This window comes from Scyliorhinus canicula, chromosome 6, assembly GCF_902713615.1.
Source record: "Scyliorhinus canicula chromosome 6, sScyCan1.1, whole genome shotgun sequence".
Classification (NCBI taxonomy): domain Eukaryota; kingdom Metazoa; phylum Chordata; class Chondrichthyes; order Carcharhiniformes; family Scyliorhinidae; genus Scyliorhinus; species Scyliorhinus canicula.
The window spans coordinates 73,942,417-73,961,294 of record NC_052151.1 but is presented as its reverse complement, the minus strand read 5'-3'; the positions used below and the strand labels follow the sequence as shown (position 1 = coordinate 73,961,294).

Below are 18,878 nucleotides of genomic sequence, written 5' to 3'. Positions count from 1 at the left end.
TCTTCTTAATTTGGCTGGAACGCAGGCATTAGAGTTGTTCAGCTCATTGAATCTGTAAAGATGAGGATAAAAAGTATAACATTGTGTTATAGAAATTTTATCTTCACTGCAAAAGCAAGTAAACGAGACCTATGAGCACTAAATGTTCAGAAAAAGGCTGCAGCTGAAAGGGGAGTCGGTAGATTATTTTATTACTACTTTAAAGTTAAGAGCGCAAACGTGTACCCACTCCTCCATTGCTGATTCAACGCTTCGTGATCAAGTTGGATTTGGGATTAATGACGAATGCATATGTGAAAAAATGCTGAGATGACCGATTTTACCGCTGGATAAAGCGATTTAATATGTGCAAAGCCAGTGAACAAGCATCCTCTGAATATACAGAGTGCGGGGAAAACGAAAAAGGCGCAAAGTCGGTGATGAGACCATCAATTCACGCGACACGTGGTTAGAAGTGAACAGTGGTTTTAATCCGACTTACAGCAGAGCCTGCCTGTGACACGATGAACTCCAGATGAACTGGCAGGCAGGCTCTCAGCATCAACCTTTATACTTCCGGTTAGGGGGGAGGAGCCATGGGTGGAGCCAAGGGTGGAGCCCAGTACAAACTCCCGTACACTCCCAGTGCATCTCCCCCTAGTGGCAGAGCAGCGCAACTGCTCGTGTGCCGAGCTTACAGAGACATAGTACAACATGTGTAATACAGTGTGAATTACGCTACTGTGATTCACCACAGTCGGGAAATGTGGCCGACTCCATTAATGCGGTGTTGCAGCACAGAAAACTGCGTACAGTGGCTGGCGGACATTTTGAGATTATGTCACGAGCGTGATGACTTGCACGCACTGTGGCCATGCTCACAGTAAAACAAAATCTGTCCGGCAAAAGGCAAACATTGTTCCATTTGTTGCAAACACAATCACTTTGCAACACAGTGCCATTTCACAACAGCAGCAAATACATATTAAAAATCCTATGACTATCGGACGATTCAGAGTATACAGAGTGAAGGAAAAGAGAAAAATATCTTAACTGATAATGATGATTCCTCCCAATATGGACTGAAAGGTACTTTCATGGTCAATGCAATTACTAGGATTAATGCACTGGACTGTGATAACTAACCAGTACAATCACTTCCAAAAATTATTTGAGAGTGGTCTGTACTACTTGATATAAATGGGTCTGAAGTTCAATTTCAGATAGATACAGGAGCACACACAAATGTAATAATGGAATAGGATTTAAGACAAGAATACAGCACACCAAAAATAAAGAAATCAACCTGTCGATTGACTGACTATAATGGAAATACCATAACCACAAGAGGTTCCTGCTGCCTCATAGTTCAGACTGGCGACATCAGTATGCCAATTGATTTTGACATAGTAGAAAATGACAAATCGCTACTTGGGGTGGATGCTTGTGATAAATTAAATGTTGTTAAAAGGATACACACAACCAATGATTCAAAAATCACGCTTAAAGAGCCAGGACAAGAATTAGTTATTGCTGATACCTCATCAAGAGCTACAAACAATACTGAAACCACGATTTCAGATATTGTACACATTGTGGAAGCACAAGCTTCATTTGTTGCTGAAATGCTACCAGTGTCTGACAGAAAGCTATGAATCATAAGAGAAGAAACAGAAAAGGACATGACACTCCAAAGGGTAATAAAATACCTGAAAGAAGGATGGCCAAATGGATGTTGCTCCAATTCTCGCAGTATCAAAGATGACCTCACTGTAATTAATGGATTCCTACTCAATGGAGACAGATTAGTTATTTTCTCCTGCCTAGGAAGAGACATAATTTGTAATGACATATTAGTAACTATTCATCTGTAATCACGACTGTGATATGACATTTATTTTTGCAACTGAATGTAAAACAAGATAATAATGCATGCTCGCTAATGTAATATTCAAAGAAAAAATGTTACAGAGTTTATAACCTTGTTTCCCAAAGAAAGGGGGATGCCACATACTGATAAATGTGCAGAACTGTAAGGGTTAATGTTATGTCCAAATCAAACACTAGAGGGAGCTTGATGCAGAATATATGAAGCACGATGCAAAGGAAGAGAGTGTTGAGGAGAGGGCTAGAAGACAGACTTTAGGAAAGTTAGTGTGAGTGAGAGCAGATCATAGTTACTGTATTAGTGTAGAGATTAGTAATAGATGTGTAGATTCATAGAATCATAGAATTTACAGTGCAGAAGCAAGCCCTTTGGCCCATCGAGTCTGCACCGGCTCTAGAAAGAGCACCCATTTAAGCCAACATCTCCACCCACCCTGTAACCCCACCTAACCTAAGGGCAATTTAGCACGGCCAATCCACCTAACCTGCACATTTTTGGACTTTGGGTGGAAACCGGATCACCCGGAGGAAACCCACGCTGACACGGGGAGAACATGAAGACTCCGCACAGACAGTGACACAGCCGGGAATCAAACCTGGTACCCTGGAGCTGTGAAGCAACAGTGCTAACCACTGTGCTACCATGCCGCCCAGGTTGTATGTTCGTTATCAACTGTTTATTTTATGATTGGCTGGCAGCTCAGTCTTCCCAATAATCTGAATAGCACAGTGGCCAAAGTTGGGACAACAAACAGACCTCAGATTCAAAGTATCAGATAAGTGTGGAGGATGGAGGGTGCAGGATTAATGGATGTTGTCCATTCAACCATTTTCTGGTGGCCTTACCTGCTATACTCACGATTGTTGCATCCTTCCAGTGCTTGGCAGTGACAGCCTGACACAAGGCTACACTGACACTGCCAGCCGGGTGGCATCGGTAGTGGAGGCATTGGGGTGAGCGTTGTGGCTATGGATCAGCACGTCCAAGGTCTGGGGCATTCCATGCAGGCGTTGGCCAAGGCCTAGGACAGGTTTTCCGCCTCACAGGCAGCCGTGTGCCAGAGCCACCTGGAAATTGCAGCGGTGCTCCTGAGCGTGCTTCAGTAACAACAGGCCATGGCTGGGAACATGGCCGACATTGCCCAGGCGCTGGCCGACATGGCACAGACACAGAGGGAGGTTGCCCAGTCATTGGCTGATGTGGCACAGACCCTCAGGGTGCTGGTACAGTCGTAGCATGATGTGGCAAAGTCCCAGACTGTGGTGGTCCACTCCTTGAGTTCCATGGCTGCGTGCATGCACATCCTAGTCGAGACCAGAGTTGGCTCCAGGACTGGCAGCGCCAGGTGGCAGGAGAGCCTCAGGGGATAGCTCCGCTTGCACTCCGGTCTCATGGAGGCCATTTGGCACCCCAAGGGAGGAGGAGGTGATGGGCCCCACGCCTGTGACACCCGCAGGGGATTTGCCAGAACACTGCAGCTCCTTGGACTTCCCCCCTCCTCCTGTCCCTGGTGCATCTGGTGGGCAGGGGGCAGAACAGGGAGGCACCACTATGCCTGGGACACCTGAGCAGCAGCCGGGCCCATCTAGACCCGGACGGCCCAGAAGACACCAGCTAACGGGGATTTAGGTCAGGAGAGTTAGGCACCAGTTGAGCTGGCTTGGGTACAGGGCATAGTTTAATTATAGGGGCTTGGGCATGTATCTGTAAATATTTGAGGACATTAAACAGCTGTGAACACTGTTCCATCCTGCCGCGATGCTCTATCAGATGGATGTGAAGGGGGCTGGTCTGGGATGGCCAGAGAGCGGCATCATACTGGAGGGCCCCTCCAGAGTGGTCCAGGCGCCTGAATCGCATCTTCAGGAGGCAGAAGCATCGCTCGATGATACCCCTGATCGTTGCATGGGTGCCATTGTTGTGCGTCTCGGCATTGGTATGTGGCCTCCGGATAGGTGTCATCAACCATGACTGCAGTGATTAACCCCTGACACCCAGGGGCCAACACCCCAGACTCGAACATGTCAGGAACCGTCGAGTTTGCCAAGGTGAAGGCGCCGTGCACACTGCCCTGGTATGGGGCACAGACGTGCATGGTGTGCACCTGATGGTCACATAACTGCTACACGTTCATCAAGTGGAACCCTGTTTGGTTTGTGTTGAACAGCCTGTCATCTGCAGGTGCTCCTGGGGGACATACATCCCATCGATCACCTCCTGGACCTGGGGCATGTCGACAATGGTGGCAAACCCCATTGCCTGGGCATCCGGGCAAAGACCCCTCCCACCCGGCTTGCTCACTCTTCCAACTTCTTCTATCGGGCAGGAGATACAAAAGTCTGAGAACACGCACAAACAGACTCAAAAACAGCTTCTTCCCGACTGTCACCAGACTCCTAAATGACCCTCTTATGTACTGACCTCATTAGTACTATGCTTCACCCGATGCCAGTGTCCATGTATTTACATTGTGTACCTTGTGTTGCCTGACACCCCCGGAGGGGCGACTGTGGGCTTTGCCCTTGAGTGGGCTGCATGATGTGCCGCCTGCAGGTACCGGCCGGTTAAGTGGGTGGTCTGGCAGAGGATGGGGTGTAGGGGAGGTAGGGTGGAATGTGGGGGCTGCGGTGTGGGGTAGGCCGCCCATATGGCCAGTGTCACTCTGCAGAACCAGGGGCCAATGTGGGTGGTCAGTGGGGTGTACATCAAGATGGCTGCCTTGCAGGCCACGGCAATGGTGGTCCATGCCTTGGCACATCCCAGTCCCATGGGAGGTCACCCCAGCCCGTTCCCCCCCTCCCTCCCCCCACCCCCGCCGGCCCTGGCAGGGCTCCCCACCACCAGCTCCCCAGCCATGCCTCATTTAAGAGGCATCTAGTCAGGCCCGCTAATGATATGCCAAGGATGTTTATTGCATGTGCATTCTGGAAAGCATTGATGCCGTGCTCAAGGAGATGCAAATGTACGATTATGCATGAAATCAGCACCCGCCGCGATTTCAGCATCGGAACCCATTCTCCACCCAACTCCTCCCATCGGGCAGGAGATACAAAAGTCTGAGAACACGCACGGACAGACTCAAAAACAGCTTCTTCCCCACTGTTACCAGACACCTAAACGACCCCCTTATGGACAGACCTCATTAACACTTTGTGCTTTACCCGATGCCGGTGTTATGTCATTACATTGTGTTGCCCTATTATATACTTTCTTTTATTTCCTTTTCTTTTCATGTACTTAATGATCTGTTGAGCTGCTCGCAGAAAAATACTTTTCACTGTACCTCGGTACACGTGACAATAAACAAAATCCAAATCCAAAAATACATTCACATACGATCACTATTGGCCACCGAGTCAGAGGGAAAATCCTTTCAATCAGTCACTGGGAATTCAAATCTATTTTTTAAAGGCATTGGTCTCTACAGGCATCATAACAAATTTGAAATGTAAGTGTTAGCTACAATGCCTCTTTGGTGATATGAGTGGGAGCACTGCCATTGGTGCAGAGCATTGGTTTCCCATTGGCTCTGGCTGGTCATGTGCCTCTCGTCTGATTGGCTGGGACTAGTCATGTGACTGCTCACCAATTGGTCGAGAGGCAAGTAGACCCCGCCTCCGAGGCGGGGTATAAGTACCCAGGTTTCCCGGCGGTCGGCCTTTCTCTGAAGTTGACCACCGGGCTAACAACTAGCTGATTAAAGCCACAGTTTGGATCTTCATCGTGTCTCGTGTCCAATTGATGGTTCATCAATTTAATCAGCTAGAATTTTGGAATGGAGCTACGCATCAAGCCTGACTGCCTCCGTACCAGCCCGCATGCCTCAAATGCGCCTGCAATCTTTAAAAACTGGCAGTTACTCAACAGTTACCTGACAACTGCAGCCGGCAAGCCCACCAAGGAGCAGAAACTCCACATCCTCCACTCATGCGTGGACACGGCGGTATATTCAATGATTGAGGACGAAAGTGATTATGACGCGGCCATGGATATCCTGAAAGGACACTTTCTCCAGCCGGTCAACGAAGTATACGCATGGCATCTCCTGACGATTAGACAGCAGTTCCCTGGTGAGTCACTCAACGAGTTCTACCAGGCCCTCACAGCTCTAGGGAGAATGTGCGCCTGTCCCCACGTTTCTGCGACTGAGCACATGGAACTTTTAATTAGAGACGTTTATGTTGCCGGCATGCAATCCTCCTCTATCCGCCGACGATTGCTGGAGAAGAACGCCCTCAGCCTAGCTGAGGCACGGACCCTTGCAACCTCCCTGGAGGTCGCCGACCTGAACGCCCGCGCATACGCCCCCGGCCACGCAGCAACCCCCTGGACTTCATGGCACGCGCCACCCCCGTCCTCCGTTGACCCCGACCACCCCCCCCAGGCCTGCGCTGCGGGACGTTCCGGCAAGCTATCGGGGCCCCGCTGCTATTTTTGTGGCCTCTCCAAACACCCTCGCCCGCGCTGCCCGGCCCGCTCCGCTCTGTGTAAGAGCTGCGGCAAGAAGGGCCACTACACAGTGGTCTGCCAGACCAAGTCGGTCGCTGCTGTTCCGCACAGCGACTGTGGATTGCCCCTCCTCGAGCCCCCCCAGGGACCCGCGCCGCGCACCGACCTCTCCGGCCCGCCTCCCGGCCCTCGCAACAGGCCCATGGTCCTCCCGACCACCGCTCCCGGCTGCCCCGACCGGCCCGCAGACGCCGCTGACACTGCCCCCAGCCGCCATGCGATTCCCACGGGCGCCGCCATCTTGGGGCCCTGACTCCACGTGTGGGTCCTGGGCGCCGCCATCTTGGGACCCCGATTCCACGTGCGGGTCCTGGGCGCCGCCATCTTGGGCCAACACGGAAGGCCCTGCCAGCGATTACTCTGCCACCGAGGATGATCTGGAACTCTCGCCACGACTTGCTTCCATCACACTCGACCAGTCGCAACCACGCATGCTCGCTAAGACTACGACAACGATCCAGCTCAACGGACATAAGACGAAATGCCTACTGGACTCCGGGAGCACGGAAAGTTTCGTCCACCCCGACACGGTAAGACACTGCGCGCTCCCCATCCACCCAGTTAAGCATAAGATCGAACTGGCCTCGGGTTCGCACTCCGTCCAAATCACCGGGTGCTGCATGGCGGACCTCACGGTCCAGGGGAGGGTTTTCAAAAACTTTAAACTCCTCATTCTCCCCCGTCTATGTGCTCCGGCACTCTTGGGCCTGGACTTCCAGGGCAACCTGTAGAGCTTGACCGTCCAATTCGGCGGCCCTATTCCCCCCCCTTACTGTCTGCAGCCTCACGTCCCTCAAAGTGGACCCCCCTTCCTTGTTTGCTAATCTCACCCCAGATTGTAAACCTGTCGCCACTCAGAGCAGATGATACAGTGCCCAGGACCAGACCTTCATCAGGTCCGAGGTCCAGAGGCTCATTAAGGAAGGAGTTATCGAGGCCAGCAACAGTCCCTGGCGAGCTGGTAGTTCGGACTGGGGAGAAAAACCGGATGGTCATTGATTACAGTCAGACCATCAACAGGTTTACGCAGCTGGACGTGTATCCTCTCCCCCGTATTTCCGACCTGGTTAACAGGATCGCGAAATACAAAGTCTTTTCCACGGTGGATCTTAAGTCCGCCTACCACCAGCTCCCCATCCGCGCGAGTGACCGCAAGTACACCGTTTTTGAGGCAGATGGGCGCCTCTACCACTTCCTCAGGGTTCCATTCGGTGTCACAAATGGGGTCTCAGTCTTCCAACGGGAGATGGACCGAATGGTCGACAAGCACGGGTTATGGGCTACCTTCCCGTACCTCAATAACGTCACCATCTGCGGCCATGACCAGCAGGACCATGACATCAACCTTCAAAAATTCCTCCGAACCGCGAAACTCCTTAATTTAACTTACAATAAGGATAAGTGCGTGTTCAGCACCGACCGTCTAGCCATCCTTTGCTACATAGTGCGTAACGGAGTGATAGGCCCCGACCCCGAACGCATGCGCCCCCTGATGGAACTCCCTCTCCCCAACTCCCTCAAAGCCCTCAAACACTGCCTGGGCTTCTTCTCCTATTACGCCCAGTGGGTCCCCAACTACACCGAGAAAGCCCGCCCCCTCATCCAGTCCACCTCCTTTCCCCTGTCGATGGAGGCCCGCCAGGCCTTTAGCCGCATCAAAGCGGATATCGCAAAGGCCACGATGCATGCTATTGACGAGTCCCTCCCATTCCAGGTCGAGAGCGACGCGTCTGACGTAGCTCTGGCGGCCACCCTGAACCAAGCTGGCAGACCCGTGGCCTTCTTCTCACGAACCCTCCACGCTTCCGAAATCCGCCACTCCACGGTGGAAAAGGAGGCATAGGCCATAGTCGAAGCTGTGCAATATTGGAGGCACTATCTGGCCGGCAGGAGGTTTACCGTCCTCACAGACAAACGGTCAGTGGCTTTCATGTTCGATAATGCAGAGAGGGGCAAGATTAAGAACGACAAGATCTTGCGGTGGCGGATCGAGTTGTCCACGTACAACTATGATATCTTGTATTATCCTGGGAAGCTCAACGAGCCTCCCGATGCCCAATCCCACGGTACCTGTGCCAGCGCGCAGATTGACCGCCTCCGCTCCCTCCACGCGGACCTCTGCCATCCAGGGGTCACCTGTTTTTACCACTTTATTAAGACCCGCAACCTGCCCTACTCCATTGAGGAAGTCAGGACCGTCACCAGGGACTGCCACGTCTGCGCCGAGTGCAAACCGCACTTCTACCGCCCCGAATGAGCGCATCTGATCAAGGCATCCCACCCCTTTGAACGTCTCAGTATAGACTTTAAGGGTCCCCTCCCCTCCAACAACCGTAACACATATTTCTTGAGTGTTATCGACGAATACTCCCGCTTCCCTTTCGCCATCCCCTGTCCCGACATGACCACATAAAGGCCCTCCTATCCATCTTCTCCCTGTTCAGTTACCCCGCGTACATCCACAGCGACCGGGGGTCCTCCTTTATGAGTGACGAACTGCGTCAATTCCTGCTCAGCAGGGGCATAGCCTCTAGCAGGACGACCAGTTATAACCCCCGGGGTAACGGTCAAGTCGAGCGGGAGAATGGCACCATTTGGAAGACCATCCTGCTGGCCCTACGGTCCAGAGATCTCCCTATCCCCCGTTGGCAAGAGGTCATCCCCGACGCCCTTCACTCAATCCGGTCTCTCCTCTGTACTACCACTAATCAAACACCTCATGAACGTCTTCTTGTTTTCCCTAGGAAGTCGTCCTCAGGATCCCCTCTCCCGACCTGGCTGGCCACCCCCGGGCCCACCTTGCTCCGGAAGCATGTGCAGGTGCACAAGTCCGACCCGTTGGTTAAGCGAGTCCAGTTACTCCACGCCAACCCGCAGTATGCGTACGTGGAGTATCCCGACGGTCGGCAGGATACGGTCTCGCTTCAGGACCTGGCACCCGCCGGCGTGCGGCCTTCTCCCCTTACATCAACACCTTCCCCCCAACCCCAATTCCCCCCCCCCCCCCCCCCCAGCGCCCCCGCGCCCTCACGACCCAGTGCATATACCCCCTCTTCCCCGATTACAGCGTTTCCACCACCGGCCCAGGGTACGGAGACACATCTACGACCGATGCTCCTGGAGGCAAGGACGGCCATCGGCCCGACATCACGGGCTCCACTGCGGCGGTCCACCAGAACATAACGGGCACCCGACAGGCTGATCGTGTCCATCTGATGCAACCATGGGACTTTATTGGACTCTATTGTAATTTTTTTTGCATGCTAATGTAGTATTTAGTATTGTTTATTTTGCCACGAGCCAGTGGGCTTCCCACATCTTCTCGATTGTTTCTACTCATACCACCAGTCCTCGGACTCCCCCCCCCTCTTTCTCTTCCCCTTACACCCCCCCCCCGGCCTTCTTATTCAAGGGGTGAATGTGGTGATATGAGTGGGAGCACTGCCATTGGAGCAGAGCATTGGTTTCCCATTGGCTCTGGCTGGTCATGTGCCTCTTGTCTGATTGGCTGGGACTAGTCATGTGACTTCTCACCAATTGGTCGAGAGGCAAGTAGACCCCGCCTTGGAAGTACCCAGGTTTCCCAGCAGTCGGCCTTTCTCTGTAGTCGACCACCGGGCTAACAACTAGCTGATTTTAGCTCTACAATGTCAGGGTGTGTTGGTGCATGCAAATCATAAAATACTACGGGAAACCTTCCGATTTACATTTTGTCACAAGCCAAATAATTTAAAAGATGTTCATATGGAGATAAAGACTTAAAGTAAAGGAAAAGAATTATAGGATGATAGAGCTATCAGTTTTTAGTTTACTATTGAAGCGTAGGCTTCAATATTCATTGCAACACATCGAACAGATTGGAAATTTCTTTCAAATTGACATCAACTAGACATCAGGACATGTTAACGGCAGAATAGAATAACAATAATACATTTGATTCATCATTAAAAATTATTCCAGTGCGGAGGACTGTGAGAAATTCTGAAAACAGCATTTTCCAGACTTATATTAATCATGAAAGTACCAGAAAGGGCAGATTGCAGATTGTTTCCAGTTTGTTTATAAATGGATAGTTCTGTTTGATCCTTTGTCTATGTTTGACTGAATTATTTTTATGTGTAAAATACATGGACAATAATTTTGTTTTTAAAGGTTTCTTTTTAACATTCTAAACATTCCATCTTCCATGTTAGGAAGGGAATTCCAGGGCTACGGGCCTTGGCCACATCAATGGTGGATCGATTAAAATCGGGGGTCCTCTGGAGGTCACAGTTAGAGGAGTGCAGATAGCTGAGAGGGTGGTGCACTGGACATGATTAAGAGTTAAAGAGGGGTGAGGCTCTGAATAGATTTAAAAACAAGGTTGGGAGTTTTAAAATCATGGTGTTTCTTAACCAAGAGCCACTAGGTCAGCTAGCATAGGGGGTGAAGGGTAAATGGGACTTGGTGTAAATTAGGACACAGGCAGCAGAGTTTTGATTGACCCCATGTTGATGGAGGGCAAAGGGAAGTTGAGCCTCAGACAGTTGCCAGGGACACAGATGGAGACGCTAACTAGGGAACAGAGTTTTTAGTGCAGATCAGAGATAAAATAGCTTCAGGATTTAAAATATTTAGAAACATCTGCTCGTCCAATACTGGATGTTGTAGAGGCAACCTTACAATTTAAATACAGTGTAGGTGTGGAGAGAGGTAAGTTAGATGGCGCTTGTGGTGTTCTTTGTTTCTTGTTCTCAGGATGGATGTTGTAGTGTTCACAAAGACCACAGAAGCTAAGTTCATTAGCAAAGCTAACATTTATTTACACTACTTATTAAAGCTTGACCACTTCCTCCGATAGTAAACAATAATCCAGTAATCTACAATCTACACTCTACACTGCTCTCTACACTCCATCTATAACTGTACTCTGATCCCTCTCACTGCTCCTCTGCTCTCCTCCAGCCTTCTCTCAGAAGCCTGTGAGTCAGTGCTTATATAGTTCTGCGTCTAGCTCCATCTAGTGGTTAATTATGTATGACAAGCCTTTGTATTCTGAACATTACCCATATCATCAGCCTACTTGTGAAAACTGACAATGTGTTTTTAGATTATATCGCTGAGGAGCCGGATGTCGATGGGAGAACCAAAGACTGATCTTCCGAAAACTCCAAAGGGAACATTGTGGAAGTACGAAGGGAAGTCATTGCAGGTGATTCTTTGGCTATGATTAGTTTGATAAGAATGGAACTACATGAGTGCAAGGGGCAGCACGGTAGCATAGTGGTTAGCACAATTGCTTCACAGCTCCAGGGTCTCAGGTTCCATTCCGGCTTGGGTCACTGTCTGTGCGGAGTCTGCACATCCTCCCCGTGTGTGCGTGAGTTTCCTCCGGGTGCTCCGGTTTCCTCCCACAGTCCAAAGATGTGCAGGTTAGTTGGATTGGCCATGCTAAATTGCCCTTAGTGTCCAAAATTGCCCTTAGTGTTGGGTGGGGTTATGGGGATAGGGTGGAGGTGTTGAACTTGGGTAGGGTGCTCTTTCCAAGAGCCGGTGCAGACTTGATGGGCCGAATGGCCTCCTTCTGCACTGTAAATTCTATAATAATCTATAATCCCATCCAGCTGGATGACGGTGGAAAAACATTGCAGGAGGATGGGGTGAGCACCCACATCAAAGGCTGCAAACAGTTCGAGAAGGACAAAGGGGGAAAGGTTAAATTTGGCACAGACACATATATAAAGCCAGATTTTGTACTCTTGTAGGGGCAGAACTTGATTTAAGGGATTCAAACACAAAGTTTTAGGGACTGTGGGCAGAGATTTGGGAAGTGCACACATGTGCAGGTTAGGTGGATTGGCCATGATAAATTGCCCTTAGTGTCCAAAATTGCCCTTAGTGTTGGGTGGGGTTACTGGGTTATTGGGATAGGGTGGAGGTGTGGACCTTGAGTAGGGTGCTCTTTCCAAGAGCCGGTGCAGACTCGAAGGGCCGAATGGCCTCCTTCTGCACTGTAAATTCTATGATCTAAGTGGTAACATATTCAAAGGTTTTGCGAGGAAAGGTAATTTGAAAAGCACCTCTGTTTAGTGGTTAGCACAGTTGCTTCACAGCGCCAGGGTCCCAGGTTTGACTTCTAGCTTGGGTCACTATCTGTGCGGAGTGTGCACGTTCTCCCCGTGTCTGTGAGTTTCCTCCGGGTGCTCCAGTTTCCAAAGTTCAAAGATGTGCAGGATAGGTGGACTGGCCATGCAAAATTGCCCTTAGTGTCCAAAAAGGTTGGGTGGGGTTACTGGGTTACATGGATAGGGTGTAGGTGTGGGGCTTAAGTGGGGTGCTCTTTCCAAGGGCCGGTACAGTCTTGATGGGCCGAATGGTCTCCTTCAGCACTGCAAATTCTATGATTCTATGAGTGACTCTATGAGCTGAAACCCACTCTATGTGCTGGGAAACGCACGATACTTTTATAAATTAATCTTAAAGCAGATGAAATTCTTTCATAATTATGAGGCCGGGAATTTCCACCCCTCCCCCGTCGTGTGTTTTCCGGCTGTGGTGGCGGATCGCCATTGGCCACAGGCAGGATATTCTGATCCTGCCGAAGTCAACGGACATTTGCGCTGCTCGCCTGTCATGCCGCTGAGGAACCCGCTGCAGGGGTCACCTGCAGCGTGACCGGAAGATTCCGCCGGTAGGATAGTCATGTACAGGTTTCCTCAGGAATGTGTGTTAATGAGGTGCACTAATCAGCCCCCAATAAAATTCAGCTTATATTTTCAAATGGCAATTACGTAAAGCATAACCTGATAATGGAAAGATTGCTTATCACTTGAGCCATAATATATATCCAATATTGGAAATATCCTTTTCCTTTGCCTTAATATAATGTTCAAAATGAAAACGTAAGTGGTGTGGGGTTTGATAGCCTCCAATCAAACATCACCAAATCCAACTTAAGCATCAGTACAATTATTGCCATGCAGCTCAGGAATTGTTTTATAATTATAACTTGTACTTGTGTAGGAGCAAATCCCTAGTTCACAAAATAAATCTGGTGCTGGCAATGAATAATTTTTCCACTGACATTGTTCATGACCCAATTCTCAGGAAAAGAGAAAGATTGACAATTGACGTACAAAGGGCTGATGAGCAGGTAGATTATTATTAAAAGATTATGTGAATGGCAGGTTAGTTTATCCATCAGTTGCTATGTGCACAGTTACTGACTCAATCAAAGTACCAAGAAGCAGATATATTTTAGTTTAGCAGATATCAGATAGCAGCAGTGAACCTTTTCTCCATTTGTTTACATTTTTGGCAGGTTTTTTCTTTCACTTTTATTTTTTCCTTAATTGTCTTACCAATTACCTTGCATGCACTTATCTATATTATATTCCCCAAGCAGAGATATGCCTCTGGAACCGTGTCCAATAATCAGTTTTATTTTGTGTATTGAAAAAATAAGCAACTGTCGAGCAAAATCATGGGCAGACTTTAATCCAGGGGACAGGAGTGCTGCCCACGGGCTAGCGAGCTGGTGAGAGTCCGGTGCCGCCTCCTTTGTGGGAGCACATGTACTTACCGCTCTTTGATGTGGTTGATGATTGTAAACATTGGGGGTTCACAATATAGAGTCACTCATAGAATCATAGACTTTACAGTACAGAAGTACGGACCGGCCCTTGGAAAGAGCAACCCACTTAAGCCTCCACCCTATTCCCGTAACCTAGTAAACCCAAGTAACCTTTTTGGACACTAAGGGCAATTTATCTTGGCCAATCCCCCTAACCTGCACATCTCTGGACTGTTTGAGGAAACTGGAGCACCCGGAGGAAACTCACACAGACACAGGGAGAATGTGCAGACTCCGCACAGACAGTGTCCCAAGCCGGGAATCGAACCTGGGACCCTGGCACTGTGAAGCAATTGTGCAAACCACTGTGCTACCATGCTGGCCCCACTGTGCTGCCCTCATCTATGAAGGGGCATTGTCATGTGAGAGTACCTTTAAGAAATGCGTGTTTATAAATGGGTGTGTACGGGTGGCTAAATATCTGTAGTGAAGGTATCTTTAAGAAATGGGTGTTTATTACTGCAGTGATGTCAGAGAGTGGGAGGAGCTGGGCTGTCTGTCAGCGTTTTACTTTTGCTTTAGGCTTTTTGCTGCAGGGTGGGTTTGGTTTAATTTTAGTTGTGGAGAAGCTGCAATCACAGCAGGATGTGTGTGAATCTCTGCAAGCTTATGAGTGTCCATTTGCTGATTTCAACATGGTAACTGTTCTCAGTAGTGAAGTTAAGCCTGATGTCTTTCTATAAAAAGGTGTTTTTAAGTCTTATGGATGTTAAAAGGAAAGTAAGAATTACTTAATGTTGTATTCTTTGTGGGGTGTATTTGAATTAATGGTTGCTAAGATGCACACTGTATGTTTTATAAAGGTTAACTTAAGTTCATAGAATAAACATTGTTTTGCTTTAAAAAAAATAATTTTCCATTTCTGCTGTACCACCCCAGTATAGTGGGCAGTGTGCTCCCCATACCACAATCTATTAAAAATTGTGGGTCAGGTGAACTCCATGATACACTGTGGGGTTCTCTAAACCCTGACCCATAACAAATTGGGGACTCGAGGGGGATAAAAGTCTATCTGTTGGATTGGCTTAGTGAACTTAAAAACAATGAGGGGTGAGCATATTGTGGTTGCTTGTCAGGTGTGGTATTTCAGTTTAAGTAGGGAGTGTGTTGTGGACAATGGCTCTTTCAGAGGCTCAGAGGTTTTTGGGGATGGAGACAGTCACACGCAGTACCTTAACAGACAGAGACTAAAAGGAGACTGTTAGATTTGGGAAAAACATTCCAGTTAACATTACCTGACAAAACACGAAAAGATGAGGTAATTATAGCGGTGGCTAAGCATTTAAAGTTGCCTGAGATACAGTCTGACTCATTAGAAATGGCAAAGATCCGGTTGCAGATAAAGCAACTTGAACATGAAAAAGAATTAAAGCAGCTTGAATATGTAATGAGAGAAAAAGAAAGAGAAAGGGCGATACAGATCAGGGAAAAAGAAAAGGAGAAAGTAGAAAGGAATAAAGAAAGAGATAGAGAGGAAAAGGAAAGCGATAGAGTGGAAAGGGAAAAAGAGAGAGTTTGAACTTCAGAAAATAGCTATGAAACATAAGTCAGTTAAAATCGGCAGACGTAAAGGGAAACGTACAGTTGGAGGATAGTGATGAGGTTAGTGAGAAAGAGCTTCAAAGTCGAAGGCTTGGTGGGGATCTATTTAAATATGTCCAAGCATTGCCAAGGTTTGATGAGAAGGAGGTAGAAACCGTTTTCATTTCATTTGAGATGGTACCTAAACAAATGAAATGGCCACCGGACATGTGGGTATTACTGATTCAAACAAAGTTGGTAGGTAGGGCTAGTGAACTGTTTGCATCACTACCGGAGGAGGTATCTGGGACCTATGAGGAGGTGAAAAAATCCATCTTAGGTGCACATAAACTAGTGCCTGAAGCTTACAGACAAAGATTTAGATATTTAAGGAAAGAATTTGGTCAAACATACATGGAGTTTGAAAGGCTCAAACAGGTGGATAAGGGCTTTGAAAATAGAACAAACGCATGAAGCTCTCAGAGAAATTATGCTTTTGGAGGAGTTTAAATATTCAATTCCTGATGTAGTGGAACTCATGTGGAAGAGCAGAGGGTTAAAACTGCGAGATTAGCAGCAGAAATGGCAGATGATTATGAATTAGTTCATAAATCAAAGCTTGGTTTCCAACATCAGTTTCAGCCTGTGAGCAATAGAAACTGGGGATATGAGAAATACTCAAGTGGTAAAGGTAATGGTGATCTGATGTGAGATAATAAGGAGAGTGTACCTCAGATTTAAAAAGAAATCCAGGAGGGTGGAAGAGAAATTAAAAGTTTCAAATGTTTTCACTGGAATAAACTAGGCCATGTAAAGTCATAATGTTGGTGGTTGAAGAAAAGCACTGGGAAGGCTGATGTGATAAAACAGGTTAAGACAGTGGGGTTTGTTAAAGTGGTAAAGGAAAGCCCAAGTGAAGCGAAGGAGGTGCAAAAGATTGTACAGCCTGATCAAGAGGTGATTGATAAGAAGGTGCCAGAGGTCTTTAAAGAATTTACTTGTGTGGGTAAAGTTTACTCATGTGTATCAGGAGGAGCAGGTAAAGAAGTCATAATTTTAAGAGATACGGGAGCTAGTCAATCTTTAATGGTAAGAGATGAGGAGTTATGTAGTTTGGGAAGAATATTGCCAGAAAAGAAATTCAGGATGAGAGGAGTAGTGTTCCATTATATACGGTAAGGTAGGAAAGTCCAGTGAAGAGTGGTGAAATGGTAGTAGATTAATAGAGAAACTATCTTGTCCAGGAATACAGTTTATCTTGGGTAATGACATAGCTGGATCATAGGTGGGAGTGATGCCTACTGTGGTTGATAAGCCAGTGGAAAATCAGGCAACTGAAGTGTTGAAGGACGAAAATCCTGGGATATTTCCTGATTGTGTAGTAACAAGGTCGTAAAGTCACAGGTGAAGATAAGAGGAGAAATCAAAGTGGGAAGATGAAGTGGAAGTTCAATTATCAGAAACGATTTTGATTGGATGGTTGAAAAAGAACAAGAAAAGGTGAAGGATGAAGCGGATATATTTAGTTCAGGACAATTGGCAGTGTTACAACAGAAAGATATAGAAATAAAACAGATGTATCAGAAAACATATGCAGAAGAGGAATCTGAGTGTATACCAGAGAGTTATTACCGTATAAGTGATGTCTTGATGAAAAAATGGAAATCTTTACATATGCAGGTGGATGAAAAGTGGGCAGCAGTTCATCAAGTAGTATTGCCGGTAGGGTATAGAAAGGAAGTGTTGCGAGGTGTACATGAGGTACCAGTGGGAGGTCATTAGGGAATAAGGAAAACTCAAGCTAAAATACAGAAACATTTTTATTGGCCTGGACTACATAAAGATATAGTTAAATGTTGTCAATCATGTCACGCATGTCAAGTGATAGGGAAACCACAAGCAGTGATAAAACCAGCACCCTTAATAACCATTCCAGCATTTGATGAACCTTTTACAAGGGTCCTAATTGATTGCGTAGGATCGCTTCCTAAAACAAGAAGTGGGAATCAATATCTTTTGACAATAATGGATGTGTCTACTAGGTTTCCAGAGGCCATTCCAGTACGTAATATTACAACAAAAAATATTGTGGAGGAGATACTTAAATTCTTTACTAGGTATGGACTCCCACAGAAATACAATCAGATCAAGAATCAAATTTTACCTCAAGGTTATTCAAATAAGTTATGGATAGCTTAGGAATAAAATGATTCAAATCAACTGCGTACCATCCAGAATCACAGCAAGCATTAGAATGGTGGCATCAGACATGAAAGACGATGTTGAGGGCTTATTGTAAAGATTATCCAGAAGATTGGGATAAAGGAATTCCATTTGTACTGTTTGTAATTAGGGATGCACCTAATGAGTCAACCAAATTCAGTCCTTTTGAACTAATTTTTAGAGGTACGAAGACCACTTCAATTGATTAAGGAGAAATCGGAAATTACATTATTGGATTACGTGTCAAATTTTAGGGAACAATTAAATAGAGCTGGTGAATTGGATAGACAACATTTAAAAGTTGCGACTTCCTGTTGCGGCTATGCGGAGCTAAGCCGCACGTTCGGCAGCTCCCGCCAGGAACGGACTTTTGGGCTCTTTTTAGGGCCCCCAGTGGTACTTGATCAACGGTTCCCGACGTGGGAAGGTGTCAGCAGCAGATCCCCAGTGTTCTATGGTCTGGACCAGGAGTGGGGCCAGCAAAATAGCGGTGGCAGCGCCTAGGAAAAAGCGGGGGAAGAAAAACAAGATGCCGGCCGGCGTAGGCCTCGAGGAATGGAAGCAGTAGGCGCGAGAGCAGCAGGAGACTCTCCAGCGCTGCTTTCTGGAGCTCAAAGTGGAGCTGCTAGACTCGCTGAAGGCTACTACTGACAAGCTGCTGGAGACGCAGACAGCCCAGGGGGTGGCATTACGGGAGCTCCGACAACAAGCCTCCGAAAGAGAGGATGAGGCCTCGGCCCTCGCGGTAAAGGTGGAGATGCATGAGGCGCTCCATAAGAAGTGGCAGGAGCGGTGCGAGGAGATGGAGAACCGGTCGAGGCGGAAACATTTGCGGATCCTGGGCCTCATGGAGGGGCTGGAGGGATCAGACCTGGGGGCCTATGTGGTCGTCTTGCTGAACTCGCTGATGGGAGCTGGGTCCTTCCAATGACCCCTGGAGCTGGAGGGGGCCCACAGAATACTGGCCAGGAGGCCCAAGCCGAATGAGCCGCCACGGGTGGTGCTGGTGCGGTTCCACCGGTTCGTTGACCGAGAGTGCATGTTTAGGTGGGCCAAGAAGGAGCAGAGTAGCAAGTGGGAGAACACGGTAGTGCAGATCTACCAGGACTGGAGTGCGGAGGTGGCTAAGCAGAGGGCCGGGTACAA

The 18,878-nt window shown here is 48.0% G+C and overlaps 1 protein-coding gene across 3 annotated transcripts in view; it reads left to right on the top strand.

The window, feature by feature from the left end:
• The window catches only part of mchr2 (melanin concentrating hormone receptor 2), a 126,151-nt gene that overhangs the window by 22,362 nt on the left and 84,911 nt on the right, over positions 1-18,878 (top strand). For 2 of the 3 annotated variants that reach the window (XM_038799519.1, XM_038799517.1), the window contains exon 1: positions 11,460-11,567. Coding sequence is in view for 1 of the 3 variants with exons in the window: in XM_038799516.1 (XP_038655444.1) it covers positions 11,466-11,567 (102 nt within the window). In the remaining 2 variants the exon portion in view is untranslated. Of the gene's footprint in view, positions 1-11,459; positions 11,568-18,878 lie in introns of those variants that run through there. The other variant, XM_038799516.1, reaches the window with a different exon arrangement.